Here is a 16,615-nt window from a genome sequence, read left to right as displayed (position 1 = left end):
AAAGATCACAACAAATGCTTGAAATAACTTACTTATTAACTTCAACTTTTCTTCATATATAACACTGCCGCCTCCCCAGCAGATAGTCCATGTAAGTAACACGTGTTGAAAAGATATCACAAAATGGTGGTATGATTAGGATGGTGGTTCAACTGTTCAATCTTGTCATTCAACATAAAATGGTGGATATATTTCTCTCTTGAGTATCTGCACTCTCACAAGTTATTTTAGCACTTTATGATCTCTCTGAGAGGTACATCTGAGGTCTAACTAATAGTTCTGCTTGCCCAACTTGGTTTGCAGTTTGCAGTATGCAATTGCTTATTATCTAGTATGAGCAGTTCGCAGCTTGTATGCAATTTGTATGGAATCTGGTTTGTATGCTTGCAATTTGTAGCTTGCAATTTGTATTTGGTGGAACTGTAAGTAAACACACATATAACTGGTTCAGTATACAGTTCTAATCACTATACTAGCAGTAGGAACATTATATAACTGTTTTAAATACCTATTTTGGCCTCTCTGCTTCCATAAAAACACAGCTCTCAGTAAAGTGAATGTCTATTCAGCTCCTGTCTCTGGTGAATAATGATTCTAGCAGCTCCTGCTAGGGGAATTCCCAGACAGGCTGTGTGTGAGGCTGGCTATGATTGGTGAAAACTCTTGCTGTGTGAGAAGCTGGCTGTGATTGGTCTAGACTTCTGCCCAGCAACAACAGATTAACACTATGCTTTCTGTTGTTTCTGCTGTGTCGCCTTACATTACAAAATGAATCTTAAAGGCATATTATCTTTTTCTGCTTCTGTGAACACAAAATATAACAGTTATATGACATTCAAAACATGATGTCACAGTAAATAACTCTGCTTTTGTCTTTAACACATAAACATAGGAACTGTATTAAGGCTATTGGCAGGATTAGCTGTATACACATATATGGCATATTTGCAAACTAGGACAAGTCTTAGCTGGCCAGCTACATGTACCTCCCTGTAGTGTCAGCGGCTCGGAAGGGCTCATACAATCTCTATCCATTGATATTGGAGAGGAATAATTTAGGGGACATCTTTGTTATCTATTCTATGAAGAGAGCCCTATTTGATAGGCTGTTTATAATTGAGGGAGTAGCACAGAAGGCTTTATAGGTTAGTTCTACGGCATCTCATACCATTCCTGCCCGATACCCCTGATGAAGCCAGTCTAGCTTGTGAAACATGTTGGGGAGCAGTGGTTAGATTTTAGGTGTCAAGCTGATTTTAATTTTTCAACAGTCGAGTCAGTGAAGTGAACTGAATTTGTATAGTAGATTAGTACTACAAGCACCAATATAGGGACTATATAGGTTGTGCACACCTGTCATCCCTAGCTGCATTTTCAAAGACAACTCATCTAGGCTTGCTATTTTTAACCTTTTCACACACTTTCATTATCACTACTATTAATATGAATGATATAATAAAGGTTTCATTTTAATTTCCTCTAATGTGTTTGGGGCAAGTTGGGCATATTAGCCTAATGGCATATATCTGAAATGGATAAAGCACACCCACAAATAGCTGAGGCCAAGACACAGTGAACAATGGCAACATGAACCACCATTGAACACAATGGCACAAATTGAAACCCATAAGAAGCTGGCACCTGAATACATGGTACAATGGCGACAAGTGCAACTCCACTTTAACATAATCTTTGATGAAAATGCGAACACTTGAGTGTTTAGTATTTTGCACACTTCCTTATGCGGCAAAAATAGAATTTGTGGTGAGCAAAAGTGTGTTTTACCTCCACAGTCACCAGACCTAACAATGTGCAACTCTGTGTGATTACCTGAAGGGTTTATGAAACTACTCATCATTCAGTGAACAAACTGAAACAGCAAACTGAAATTGATATCTCGAAAAAGGAAAGTGTGGTGTTGCAGTAGGTGTTCATGAGCATGACAAGACTGGTATAGCTTCAAATGGCTGCTGGCAGAACCCACTTCCAGCATCTCCTGTAATAGATAAGCCAACCATCCATCCACTATCCATTCAACCTGTACAAGGAAAATAGTAATAATATGGCTGAAAAAAATAATGTCCCTCACGTTCAATCAAGGGATGTGGAAGGACATTAGTAAACTTTCATAACTATGTTTCCCCCTCATTGATGGAGGCAGCAGCACAAAAGAGAACATTTTTGTTTCTTGTTCATATTGGTGATCAGACTAGATCAACAATTAACACAAGAATTCTACACATTTACATAAGAGTTAATGTTTTTTAGTTCTAAGAAATCATGTAAGACTTTTTAAAGCAGTCAGCCTCTTCCCCCCAGATGGAAGGCTTGTCCTCTTTTCTGCGGAGCACGCAGCAAAAAAACATTCAAGCACAGGGAGAGCATATAAATTCCCTGGAGATGTTGCCATTAGTCAGAATCAAACACCAGAACCTGCGGCAACAGTGTTAACTAGTCTTAAGCAAAGCAAGCTTTGGATCATAGATCCAAAGTAGTTTCATTCAAAACAGAGACCCTCCTCCGTACAGCATTCATATTTATGGGCTTCACCGAGGGTAAATTTGTTAAGTCTTTAAAACCATTTTAAATCTGCAATCCGAAGTAGGCTTCGGTATCAAGGTACCATTCGGTACCGAAGCCGACTTCGAATTGCAGTTTTAAAATGGTTTTCAAGTTGTAGAAACAAATGCCAAAGCTCTTCACCTTTTGCAAGACTTCAGACTTAAATAATTTCATCTCCTCGAAGCCCATACATTTGAATGTACAGTATTCAAATGAAGTTATGAATGAAGCAATTTTGGATCTATGATCCAAAGCATGCGTCGCCCAACACTACTGCTAACAACTGTATATATGACAGGTTTGGTTTGTAAATTCAAAGTATTTCTGACTAAACGCAAATATTTTAGTGAAATTATATTTTTAAATGGATAACAAGAAAACTTGTTAAATGGCAAATTCAGCAACAGTAAGTACAAAAATGCATAGTAATATATTATACTACAGTTTGCAAAACCAATAGTTTATTTCAAATATTACATTTCATTAACATTATTACAAATACAGTACAGACCAAAAGTTTGGACACACCTTCTCATTCAAAGAGTTTTCTTTATTTTCATGACTATAAAGGCATCAAAACTATGAATTAACACATGTGGAATTATATACATAACAACCAAGTGTGAAACAACTGAAAATATGTCATATTCTAGGTTCTTCAAAGTAGCCACCTTTTGCTTTGATTACTGCTTTGCACGCTCTTGGCATTCTCTTGATGAGCTTCAAGAGGTAGACCCCTGAAATGGTCTTCCAACAGTCTTGAAGGAGTTCCCAGAGATGCTTAGCACTTGTTGGCCCTTTTGCCTTCACTCTGCGGTCCAGCTCACCCCAAACCATCTCGATTGGGTTCAGGACTGTGGAGGCCAGGTCATCTGGCGCAGCCCCCAATCACTCTCCTTCATGGTCAAAAAGCCCTTACTTTCAAAGTTTTTCCAATTTTTCGGCTGACTGACTGACCTTCATTTCTTAAAGTAATGATGGCCACTCGTTTTTCTTTACTTAGCTGCTATTTTCTTGCCATAATACAAATTCTAACAGTCTATTCAGTAGGACTATCAGCTGTGTATCCACCTGACTTCTCCTCAACGCAACTGATGGTCCCAACCCCATTTATAAGGCAAGAAATCCCACTTAATAAACCTGACAGGGCACACCTGTGAAGTGAAAACCATTTCAGGGGACTACCTCTTGAAGCTCATCAAGAGAATGCCAAGAGTGTGCAAAGCAATAATCAAAGCAAAAGGTGGCTACTTTGAAGAACCTAGAATATGACATATTTTCTGTTGTTTCACACTTGTTTGTTATGTATATAATTCCACATGTGTTAATTCATAGTTTTGATGCCTTCAGTGTGAATCTACAATTTTCATAGTCATGAAAAAAAAAAAAAGATCTTTGAATGAGAAGGTGTGTCCAAACTTTTGGTCTGTACTGTATATTGTTAGAACAAGAAAAAAACACAGGAATAACGATATATTAAAGAAGCCATACATTTCTCGGGCTTTACATCTCTTTCTTCTACTACAAGTTTCTGTTCTTACCACAAACATTCAGATATTTCATCACGGATGACTGAATGGCTTTATTCCTCAGACTGTATATAACAGGGTTTAGAAGGGGGGTTAGTACAATGTAGACAACGGAAATAAACTTGTTAACAGTAAGTGAATGTCCTCTATATGGAACTATGTAAATTATGAGCATGGAGCCATAATAGGTAGAAACAACTACCAAGTGAGAACTACAAGTGGAGAAAGTCTTTTGTCGGCCTGAGGTGGAGGAAATTCCAAAGATAGTGATGAAAATGTGAACATATGTTATAATAATGAATACAAATGGCAAAATAATTATTGGAAAACAAAGGACAACCAGTTCAATGTCAAGAATGGCTGTATCTGAGCAAGAAAGTTGTAGCAGAGGGGTATAGTCACAAAAGAAATGGTCAATAACATTCGGCCCACAGAAGTCTAAACCACAAATAAGTAAAAGTGAGATAAGCATTAATGTAAAACCGAGCATCCAGGATGAGATGATCAGGCTGTATCTAACCTTGACACTCATCATTAAAATATAATGCAGAGGTCTACAGGTGGCCAAGTAACGGTCATAGGACATGGCTGTGAGCAAAAAACACTCTGCACTGACAGTTCCACCATACACATAAGATTGAGTTAAACACTCAACATAAGATATCATGATCCCTTCTCTTATAATGATATCCAACATCTTAGGAATAACACTTGTCACAAGGACGATGTCTGACAGTGCCAAATGTCCAAGGAAGAAATACATTGGAGAACGGAGATGTTGGCTTGTTACGACCAGAAAAATGATCAAGAAGTTTTCACAAATAGTCATGGAATACATGAGAAGAATAATGGAGAAGAAAGGCAACTTGTAATCATTCAGAGCCGGGAATCCCAGTATAAGGAACTCAGTGACCGTGGAGGAGTTGATTTCCTGAACTTGTGTTGGGTACATAATTTCTATAACCTGGAAAAAGGCCACAGTGCACTGACTAATGCTGTAAATTAAAAGGGCTTTGGATATTGTGTCTGTGGAATATATAACAGAATCTTTAGTCCCCAAGAAGGAGACTATTAAAAATAATGCCTTTTACATGGCCTCTCAAGGTATTTTAAATTAGGATGGAACAAAAAGAAGTCACAGAGAGATTATAAATAATCACTCTGGAGATGATCAGTGTAAACCAAATATGTAAAACATAAAGATAGATGATTGAATTGATTCTACAAAAAACAAATGTGTTACAAGTAGGGTTGAGCGACCCCGAACTGTAAAGTTCGGGTTCGTACCGAACTTTAGAATTTTTGGACCCCGGACCCGAACATTTCAGTAAAAGTTCGGGTTCGGTGCTCATCGATTTCTTGGCCCTTTTTGAAAGGCTGCAGAGTGTGACCTTAGAAGCCATCACAGCCATGCCTACTAATGGCATGGCTGTGATTGGCCAGTGCAGCATGTGATCTAGCTTCTATTTAAGCTGGAATCACGTAATGCTGCACGATAAGAGTTGGCACCTGCAGCCGATGTCCATCAGTCTTTAGCCTCACCCCCTTGCAAATCAGCCAAGCAGTCTGAGCACCAGGTCATGCAGCAATCTCTTCTGCTTTTTGATGACTCTGTTAGCAGGGTTTCCCAGGGGCATCCACCTATCCCTGCCACAGAAGTGGAAGAGATTGAGTGCACCGATGCCCAACCACTTATGTTTCAAGATGAGTACATAAGAGGACTATCGCAACACATCTCGGATGATGACGAAACACAGGAGCCAACTGCTGGGGCTTTCGAAAGTGTGCAGACCGACAAGGATGGCAGGGGTGAAGACTGGGTGAAAGATGATGTGGAGGACGATGAGGTCCTCAACCCCACATGGAATCAAGGTCATGCAAGTGACCTGTGTAGTTTGGAGGAAGAGGTGGTGGTCGCACAGAGCTACCAGCACAGCAGAAGAGGGAGCAGGGTGCAAAAGCGGAGCGGCCGTCCTCTAGACAGTACTCCTGCTACTGCCCACCGCAGCAAGGGGCCGAGCACACCAAAGCCAGCTCCAAGGAGTTCCCTGGCATGGCAGTTCTTCAGACAATGTGCTGACGACAAGACACAAGTGGTTTGCACGCTTTGCAATCAGAGACTGAAGCGAGGCATAAACGTTCTCAACCTGAGCACAACCTGCATGACCCGGCCTCTAAGTGCAAAGCACGAGCTGCAGTGGAGTAGACACCTCAAAAAACAAGAAATGTCTTTGGCTCCTCCTGCTTCCTCTTCTGCTGCAGTCTCGGCCTCTTCATCGACCTCTGGAGTGACAGTGCCACCTGCCACCCCGCAAACAGAGGATCTGCCAGCAACACCACCACCTGGGTCACCAAGCATCTCCACAATGTCCCACAGAAGCATTCAGCTCTCCATCTCCCAAACACTGGAGCGGAAGAGGAAGTACCCCCCTACCCACCTGCGATCCCTGGCCCTGAATGCCAGCTTTTCAAAATTACTGGCATTTGAAATGCTGTCATTCCGTCTGGTGGAGATGGAGAGTTTTAAAGGCCTTATGGCGGTGGCTGTCCCACAGTACGTCGTGCCCAGCCGCCACTACTTTTCCAGGTGAGCCATCCCTTCCCTGCACAACCAAGTGGGGGACAAAATCAGGTGTGCACTGCGCAACGCCATCTGTGGCAAGGTGCACCTCACTACGGATACGTGGACCAGTAAATACGGTCAAGGACGTTATATCTCCATAACAGCACATTGGGTAAATGCAGTGGCGGCTGGGCCTGAGGCGGATAGCAGTTTGGCGCATGTCCTTCCACCACCGAGGATTGCAGGGCGCTTCAGTTTGCCTCCTATTGCTTCCTCCTCCTACTCTGCTTCCTCACCCTCTACCAGCTCCTCATCCGGTCAGCGTAACACCTTCACCAGCAACTTCAGCACAGCCAGGGGTAAACGACAGCAGGCAGTTTTAAAACTTATCTGTTTGGGGGACAAACCCCACACCGCGCAGACCGATGAGTGGTTGGTGCCAGTGAGCCTCAAGCCCGACCTGGTGGTGTACGATAATGGGCGAAATCTCGTAGCAGTTCTGGGACTAGACGGTTTGACGCACATCCCTTGCCTGGCGTATGTTCTGAATTTGGTGGTGCAGAGATTCCTTAAAAATTACCCCCTTATGTCAGAGCTGCTGCATAAAGTGCAGGCTGTCTGTGCGCGCTTTCGGCATTCTTACCCTGCTGCTGCTCGCCTGTCAGGGCTGCAGCATAACTTCGGCCTTCCCGCTCACCGCCTCATATGTGACGTGCCCACAAGGTGGAACTCCACCTTGCACATGCTGGCCAGACTGTGCGAGAAGCAGCAGGCGATAGTGGAGTTTCAGCTGCAGCGCGCACGGGTGAGTCGCTCAGTGGAACAGCACCACTTCACCACCAATGACTGGGCCTCCATGCGACACCTGTGTTCCTTGCTGCGCTTTTTCGAGTACTCAACTAACATGGCCAGTGCCGATAACGCCGTTCTCAGCGTTACTATCCCACTTCTATGCCTCCTTGAAAAAACGCTGCTGGCGATGATGGAAGAGGATGTGGCACAGAAGGAGGAGGAGGAAGAGGGATAATTTCGTAGGGTTTCCGGCCAGTTATTCACAAGTGGCTCCGAGGGTGGGTTCCTGCACCCACAAATGCCAGGTACACAATTGTCCAGCCAGGGCACAAATCTAAAGGGTGATCAGGTGGAGGATGAGGAGGAGGAGATGGAGGAGGAAGAACCTTGTTCACAGCACAGTGGAAGCACAAGGCGAAAACAGAGGAGGAGGAAGAGGTCGCCAAAGCAGCTGGGGCACCGCCAGCACCTCAGAAGGCAGGGTTAGCATGGCCGAAATGTGGAAAATCTTTGTCAGCACACCACAACAGCCAGCACCACCAGCTGATATAAAACATCTTAGCAGGAGGCAGCATTTCACCAACATGGTGGAGCAGTATGTGTGCACACGCCTTCACGTACTGAATGACAGGTCTGCCCCCTTCAACTTCTGGGTCTCCAAATTGGGCACATGGCCTGAGCTTGCCCTTTAGGCCTTGGAGGTGCTGGCCTGCCCTGCAGCCAGTGTATTATCTGAACGTGTGATTAGCACGGCAGTGGGCGTCATCACAGACAAGCGCAGCCGCCTCTCCACATCCAATGTGGACAAGCTCACGTTCATTAAAATGAACCAGGCCTGGATCCCACAGGACTTGTCCGTACCTTGTGCAGAATAGACACGTATACCGGCACTAACCAGCCATTGTTATACTGCAGTGCAATTGCTCATTCTTGTATTTTGGATATTTCACACTCTTTTGGAGTGTACCCTAATTAAAAGTAAATAAATAATTAAAACCAAAAACCAGTGTTGGCTACCTGCTCCTCCTCCACCTCTGCTTCCACCTACACCGATACGTCCACCGCCTCCTCAAACTCCTACTCCATATGGACCTCCACCTCATAAATCAATTTTTTTTTTTTTTGTACGTATTTTATTTTATGTCATTTCACTAATTTGTCTGTTACATTTACAGGGTGAAATTTACCAATTTTTGGGTGTGATATTCCACTGCTATACCTAGTAGACATAGTAACATAGTAACATAGTACATAAGGCTGAAAAAAGACATTTGTCCATCCAGTTCGGCCTGTCATCCTGAAAGTTGATCCAGAGGAAGGCAAAAAAAATCTGTGAGGTAGAAGCCAATTTTCCCCACTTTAGGGGAATAAAAAATTCCTTCCCGACTCCAATCAGGCATCAGAATAACTCCCTGGATCAACGACCCCTCTCTAGTAGCTATAGTCTGTAATATTATTACGCTCCAGAAACACATCCAGGCCCCTCCTGAACTCTTTTAGTGAACTCACCATCACCACCTCCTAAGGCAGAGAGTCTACAGTCTCACTGCTCTTACCGTAAAGAATCCTCTTCTATGTCTGTGTACAAACCTTCTTTCCTCCAGACGCAGAGGATGTCCCCTCGTCACAGTCACAGTCCTGGGGATAAATAGATTATGGGAGAGATCTCTATACTGACCCCTGATATATTTATACATAGTTATTAGATCTCCCCTCAGTCGTCTTTTTTCTAAAGTGAATAACCCAAATGCTGATAATCTTTCATGGTACTGTAGTTTCCCCATTCCAGTTATTACTTTACTTGCCCTCCTCTGGACCCTCTCCAGCTCTGCTATGTCTGCCTTGTTCACAGGAGCCCAGAACTGTACACAGTACTCCATGTGTGGTCTGACTAGGGATTTGTAAAGTGGTAGGACTATGTTCTCATCACGGGCATCTATGCCCCTTTTGATGCAACCCATTATCTTATTGGCCTTGACAGCAGCTGCCTGACACTGTTTTTTGCAGCTTAGTTTGGTGTTTAATAAAATTCCTAGATCCTTTTTCATGTCAGTGTTACCGAGTGTTTTTCCATTTAGTATGCACGGGTGACTTGCATTATTCCTTCCCATGTGCAAAACTTTACATTTGTCAGTGTTAAACCTCATCTGCCACTTATCTGCCCAAGCCTCCAATCTATCCAGATCGATCTGTAGTAGTATACTGTCCTCTTCAGTGTTAATTACTTTACACAGTTTAGTGTCACCTGCGAAAATTGATACTTTACTATGCAAGCCTTCTACAAGATCATTAAAAAATATAGGAGATAGAATCGGGCCCAATACTGACCCCTGAGGTACCCCACTAGTGGCAGTGACCCAATCTGAGTGTGTACCGTTAATAACCACCCTCTGTTTTCCATCATTGAGCCAGTTACTTACCCACATACAGACATTTTCTCCCAGTCCGAGCATTCTCATTTTATATACTAACCTTTTATGTGGTACAGTGTCAAATGCTTTGGAGAAGTCCAGATATACGACATCCATTGATTCGCCGCTGTCAAGTCTAGAACTTACCTCCTCATAGAAACTGATTAAATTAGTTTGGCATGACCGATCCCTCATGAAGCCATGCTGATATTGCGTTATTTGCTTATTTCCGATGAGATGCTCTAAGATAGCATCTCTTAGAAAACCTTCAAACAGTTTACCAACAACAGATGTTAAACTTACCGGCCTATAGTTTCCAGGCTCTGTTTTTGGACCCTTTTTGAATATTGGCACCACATTTGCCATGCGCCAATCCTGTGGAACATTCCCTGTCAGTATAGAGTCCGCAAATATCAGAAATAAGGGTCTGGCTATGACATTACTTAATTCTGTTAGGATACGGGGGTGTATGCCATCTGGTCCTGGCGATTTGTCTATTTTAAACTATTTTTATCTTTTTTTCGCTGTTTTACTTCTTCCTGGGTTAGACAGGACACTTTTAATGGGGAATTAATTTTTACATTCTGCATGTCATCTGACAGTTTATTTTCCTCAGTGAATACATTGGAGAAAAAAATATTTAACAGCTTTTCTTTCTCCTCGTCGCTCTCTGCGACTCCCCCCTCATTACTCTTTAAATGGCCGACACCTTCAGATTTATACTTTTTAACATTTATATAATTGAAGAACATTTTAGAGTTAGTTTTACTCTCTTTGGCAATTAATCTCTCGGTCTCTAGTTTGGCCGCTTTTATTTGTTTTTAACATGTTCAATTTTTTTCCTTATAGTTTTTCAGCGCTTCCGTGCTACCCTCCTGTTTTAGTGATTTATATACTTTCTTTTTGTCATTTATTGCTTTCTTTACAGTTCTATTTATCCACATTGGTTTCTTTTTGTTCCTTAACCTTTTATTCCCATACGGTATGTACCTCTCACAATGAGCTTTTAGGATGCTTTAAAGATATCCTATTTTGTGGCTGTATTTTTATTTTTGAGGACTTTGTCCCAGTTAGTTAGGCCTATGGCCTCTCTTAGTTGGCTAAATTTAGCTTTTTTGAAGTTTGGTATTTTTATTCCTCCTTGTAGAAAGGCTCTTTTGAATGATAATTGGAAGGTTATTACTGTATGGTCACTATTTCCCAGGTGTCCCCTAACCTGCACGTCTGTTAAAAAAAATTCACTCTCAATTTGCCTCTTACATTTTCAGGTGAAATTTATTTTTTGGGTGTGATATACCACTGCTATACCTATTAGACAGGTAAAAAAAAATCACTAATTTGTCTGGTACATTTTCGGGTAAAATTCACCAATGTTTGGGTGTGATATACCACTGCTATACCTAGTAGACAGGAAAAAAGAAATTCCACTAATTTGTCTGTTACATTTTTGGGTGAAATTCCGCAATTTTTGGGTGTGATATACCACTGCTATACCTAGTAGACAGGTTAATAAAATTCACAAATTTGTCTGTTACATTTTCGGGTGAAATTCACCCATTTTTGGGTGTGATATACCACTGCTATACCTAGTAGACAGGTAAAAATAAATCACTAATTTGTCCGTTACATTTTCGGGTGAAATTAACCAATTTTTTGCTCTGATATACTCCTGCTCTATAGTGATGTCCCAAACTATTCGCCGGCGAACAGTTCCCGGCGAACATAGCTTGTTCGTGTTCGCTGCGGCGGGCGAACATATGCGATATTCGGTCCACCCCCTATACATCATCATTGAGCAAACTTTGACCCTGTACCTCACAGTCAGCAGACACATTCCAGCCAATCAGCATACCCTCCCGCCCAGACCCTCCCACCACCTATCAAAAAGCAAGGACATCATCCATCTTAGATTCATTCTGAAGCTGCAGTGTCACAAATTTGACTAAGTTGTAATCGCAATCCGATTAATACAGGTTATATTAATCGCATTGCGAATTCAACTTAGAGCTGGGTTCCTTATGGTTGTATTGCTAGAATATAACGAAGATTGAGAATATAGTGCTATATTCGTTATATTCGTCAATTCTAGCAATACAACCATTAGGAACTTAGCTCTAAGTTGAATTCGCAATGCGATTAATGCAGGTTATATTAATCGCATTGCAAATTCAACTTACCACACTCTGCGTCAACTACGTAATTTTCCATGAGAGTTTTGCCATGGATCCCCCTCCGGCATGCCACAGTTCAGGTGTTAGTCCCCTTGAAACAACTTTTCCATCACTATTGTGGCCAGAAAGAGTCCCTGTGGGTTTTAAAATTTGCCTGTCTATTGAAGTCTATAGCAGTTCGCCCGGTTTGCTAACATTCGCGGAAGTTCGCGTTCGCCGTTCGAGAACGGAAAATTTTATGTTCGCGACATCTCTACTGCTCTACCTAGTAGACAGGTTAATAAATTTCACTAATTTTTCTGTTACATTCTTGGGTTGACATTTTACAATTTTTGACGTGAATAAACCCCTGCTCTGCATAGGTGACAAGGACCGAAATTTTAAAAAATAATCTGTTCCATTGGTTGGTGACATTAACCCATTTCTGGCGATGAAAAAACCCTACTCTGCATAGGTGACAGGGACTTCAATTTCAAAAATTCGTCTTTAATTGTCCCTTTCCTTCGATCCTTCTGCTTTAATAATTTATCCCACATTTCCGCTTCATCCTATTGCAGCCATTGACCTCCCTTGGATGTGGTCTCTCTTTCTCACGCTCCCTCTATGGCGTGGAACCCTGATTCGCCGATAACCGTGATAAACATGGTAGGCACAGAAAAGAACATTAAAAGTTGATAGAGAAGATATCTAAATGGATCGTGAACATCACGGGGACGTGCAACATGGTGGGCAGTATGTTTGCACACGCCTACACGTAGTGACTGATGGGTCTGCCCCCTGCAACTTCTGGGTCTCCAAATTGGGCACATGGCCTGAGCTTGCACTTTACGCCTTGGAGATGCTGGCCTGCCCTGCAGCCAGTGTATTGTCTGAACGTGTTTAGCACGACTGGAGGGGGTTATCACAGGTTATATTTCCCAATGTTTTGGGGTGTACCCTAATTTAAAAAAATATAAATAAATTTAAAACCAAAAACCAGTGTTGGCTACCTCCTCCACCGCCGCTTCCACCTACACCTCCACATCCACCGCCTTCTCAACCTTCTACTCCATATGGACCTCGTCCTCCTAGATCAAGATTATTATTTTTTATTTTTATGTATTTTATGTTATTTAAAGTCATTTCCCTATCCACATTTGTTTGCAGAGCACTTGCTATGCTTTAAACCACATTTTGATGCCATTTTCGTGCTCAAAAGTTCGGGTCCCCATTGACTTCAAAGGGGTTCGGGGTCAAGTTTGGTTCCCGAACTCAAACTTTTTTTGTTAAGATTTGGCCGAACCCGTCGAACCCGAACTTACAAGTTTCCAAAACATTTTCTGCAAATCTGAATTTTTGGTTTCACTTCACAGGTGTGCCCTGTCAGGTTTAATAAGTGGGATTTCTTGCCTTATAAATGGGGTTGGGACCATCAGTTGCGTTGAGGAGAAGTCAGGTGGATACACAGCTGATAGTCCTACTGAATAGACTGTTAGAATTTGTATTATGGCAAGAAAAAAGCAGCTAAGTAAAGAAAAACGAGTGGCCATCATTACTTTATGAAATGAAGGTCAGTCAGTCAGCCGAAAAATTGGGAAAACTTTGAAAGTAAGGGCTATTTGACCATGAAGGAGAGTGATGGGGTGCTGCGCCAGATGACCTGGCCTCCACAGTCACCGGACCTGAACCCAATCGAGATGGTTTTGGGTGAGCTGGACCGCAGAGTGAAGGCAAAAGGGCCAACAAGTGCTAAGCATCTCTGGGAACTCCTTCAAGACTGTTGGAAGACCATTTCAGGGGACTAAATCTTGAAGCTCATCAAGAGAATGCCAAGAGTGTGCAAAGCAGTAATCAAAGCAAAAGGTGGCTACTTTGAAGAACCTAGAATATGACATATTTTCAGTTGTTTCACACTTGTTTGTTATGTATATAATTCCACATGTGTTAATTCATAGTTTTGATGCCTTCATAGTCATGAAAATAAAGAAAACTCTTTGAATGAGAAGGTGTGTCCAAACTTTTGGTCTGTACTGTATATCTATATAACACTGCAGCTACTACTACTCCTGATGCCATTACTACTACCCCTACACAACTACACATGTTTTGCCCTGCACATCATGTTCCATACCATGTGGCTGCCACCACTACTATCCCTATTCAGCCACAATTCTATTTCCTTGTTTATTAAATTACACACTTTGCTGCTTGTTAGGATTAGAGTAGTAATTCCTTTTAGGTTCACACCAGGTGAGAGAGACACGCCACAATGGAGTATGATAGTACTGAATACTTGAATACTTCAGATTCAGTCCTAGGTTTAACATCCCAGTCTCCTGTGCTAGGGTTGACTATTCACTATTCTGACAGTTTTGGTACCTGCCTTCTTCAGCAGGCTTATATAGAAGTTCTGTAGCTGGGAATATGCAAGATCTCATCATATTCCTATGCAGATTTCAACTGGGTCCTTCATGTTTTTCTGGCTTTACTTCATACACTGGTGAATGGGGATCAATCTGTTGGACCATCACATTTGGCTGCAACTCCCACTTGCGCTCCAATTTTCCTAACCGCCGAGCTCGCTTATTGCGGACTAACACCCGATCTTTAGGCTGGAGGGGAACTATCTTACATAGTTACATAGTTAATATGGTTGAAAAAAGACATAAGTCCATCAAGTTCAACCAAGAGATAGGTGGGGGCGTGAATCCCAGAAGGAAGTGAGACTCAGATTTCTACACATTTTCATAAGCATTAATGTTATTTACTTTTAAGAATTCATCTAAGCCCTTTTTAAAACTGTCCACTGTTTCTGCTGTGACCACTTCCAGAGGTGTCTATTCCACAGATTCACAGTTCTTACAGTAAAAAAGCTTTGAGGCTTGTGGGGACTGAACTTTTTCTTCTCCAGTCGGAGGCAGTGTCCCCTTGTCTTTTGAGGGCATCTGAATTGTCTCCTTGATCTCTGATCACTGATGTGCTTCCCTCATTACAGTATGGGTTTGCTTCAAATGGTTTTGGTGCTTTTACAAACACTCTATTGGGGTCCGTTACTCAACTTCTTCTTTATGTTGCTCCATAAGTAGGGCTAGCTGTAGCCTTCTGAAACGTCCAAACAACAATTGGTAGGGAGTATAACCAGTGGTGCTATGTAAGGTGTGATTGTATGCCCATACCACATTATCCACAAACTCTGGTTAGCACTCTTGATGCTCCTATTCCAATGTAAGGATTATGCCCAAAAGTGTCTGATTGAACCGATCACACACACCATTCCTTTGGGGATGATATGGGGTCATTCTTGACTTCCGAATCCCATGGTACTGACACAGTTCTTGAGCAACTTTAGCTTCAAAATTTGGACCTTGATTGGACAATATTCACTTGGGATATCTATATGGCCCAGCTTAGCTGTCGACAAGTAGGTCAGAGGATTGTTGACCGTAATAGATTTCCACTAGACTCCTTGCTAGATACCCAACAAATTTTTCTGCGACTGCCCAGACTATGGCTGGCAATTTCACACAGAAAGAGCTAAAATTAGCTGGATTTCTTTCTGTGGTTCTCAGACTTCGACTGCCATATGCAATTACTCTCTCTTTCCCATCCTGAATCTTTGACAGGACTGCCCCCAAGTCTTGCAGGCTGGCATCTGTGTTCAACCGGAATAGCAATGTGTACTCTGCAAATGCAAACATGGGGGCTTGTGGCGAAACCAACCTCGCCACTGGGTTTTGGAGAGGACTGGCTGCTGGCCTCTTGCCCCTGGATTATGGGCCATATACTAACTTTTAAACCCCTGAACCTATTCAAGTGAATTTTGGATAGGTTTGTCCCCAAGTTATACTGTTTAAATTGATGTTAGTTATATGTATGGCCAATGTAAACTCACAAAGTTGTAACAATTTATAATAAGTGTAACTTGTCAGCTTGGGAGGAATATGCGGGTGTGTTTCTATTGTGCCATTGTCCCATTGTGTGTTTAAATGGTGATGTCTGTTCTGTTGTCTGCACATGTGTATTGGTGACTTCTCTTTGTCTTGAGAGATAATTGGATTACGCCTCGGGTGTCTCGAGGTCAGAGAGGAGGAAACCATGATGCATTGTGGGGATGTGTTGTGTCTGTGTGTCCTAAGTGCTGTTTATCTGTCCTATGTCCCAGTCTTCATTCTGGTCCTCTGGGGGCGTGAACAATTAGTTGCTGTAGTTACATTGTATATGTTGTAAATTACTGATTGGTTATATTTCAAACTCCTGTGGGCAGTACTATGTTTGTGGTTTGTGAATAAAAGAGGCTGTACGTGAAGTACAGTCAGACCACTGTTTGACCCTCAACACGGAGCCTTGTCTCGTTATTGGGGGGATTCGCTGTATGCTGTTAGAAGACCGATTGCCAGAGGTGTAAGCTGATTCCGGTTCGTCTGCTAGCAGCTATTCGTGAGGTTCCAGTTTGGAGTGCTACTGTGTATCCAGTTCGGGAGTTTGGTGTATCCTGCAGTAGCTGTGCCTGTCTCTCAGAAAGGGGCTTATCGCCTAAACGGATTTTAACCCCTTGTCTGCTGAAACGGTCCGTTACAGGGCTGTCACAAGTTTTATTTTCAGTTCCTG

At 42.3% G+C, this 16,615-nt stretch overlaps 1 protein-coding gene across 1 annotated transcript; it reads right to left on the bottom strand.

The window, feature by feature from the left end:
* Positions 1 to 4,083: 4,083 nt before the first annotated feature.
* LOC120990224 (olfactory receptor 11A1-like) lies at positions 4,084 to 5,043 on the bottom strand. Its single transcript, XM_040418893.1, has one exon. The coding sequence runs from the start codon at positions 5,041 to 5,043 to the stop codon at positions 4,084 to 4,086; it is 960 nt and encodes a 319-aa protein (XP_040274827.1).
* Positions 5,044 to 16,615: the final 11,572 nt, after the last annotated feature.

Source organism: Bufo bufo, chromosome 1 (assembly GCF_905171765.1).
Source record: "Bufo bufo chromosome 1, aBufBuf1.1, whole genome shotgun sequence".
Classification (NCBI taxonomy): domain Eukaryota; kingdom Metazoa; phylum Chordata; class Amphibia; order Anura; family Bufonidae; genus Bufo; species Bufo bufo.
The sequence above is the reverse complement of the archived record's forward strand: the minus strand, read 5'-3'. Positions and strand labels throughout refer to the sequence as shown.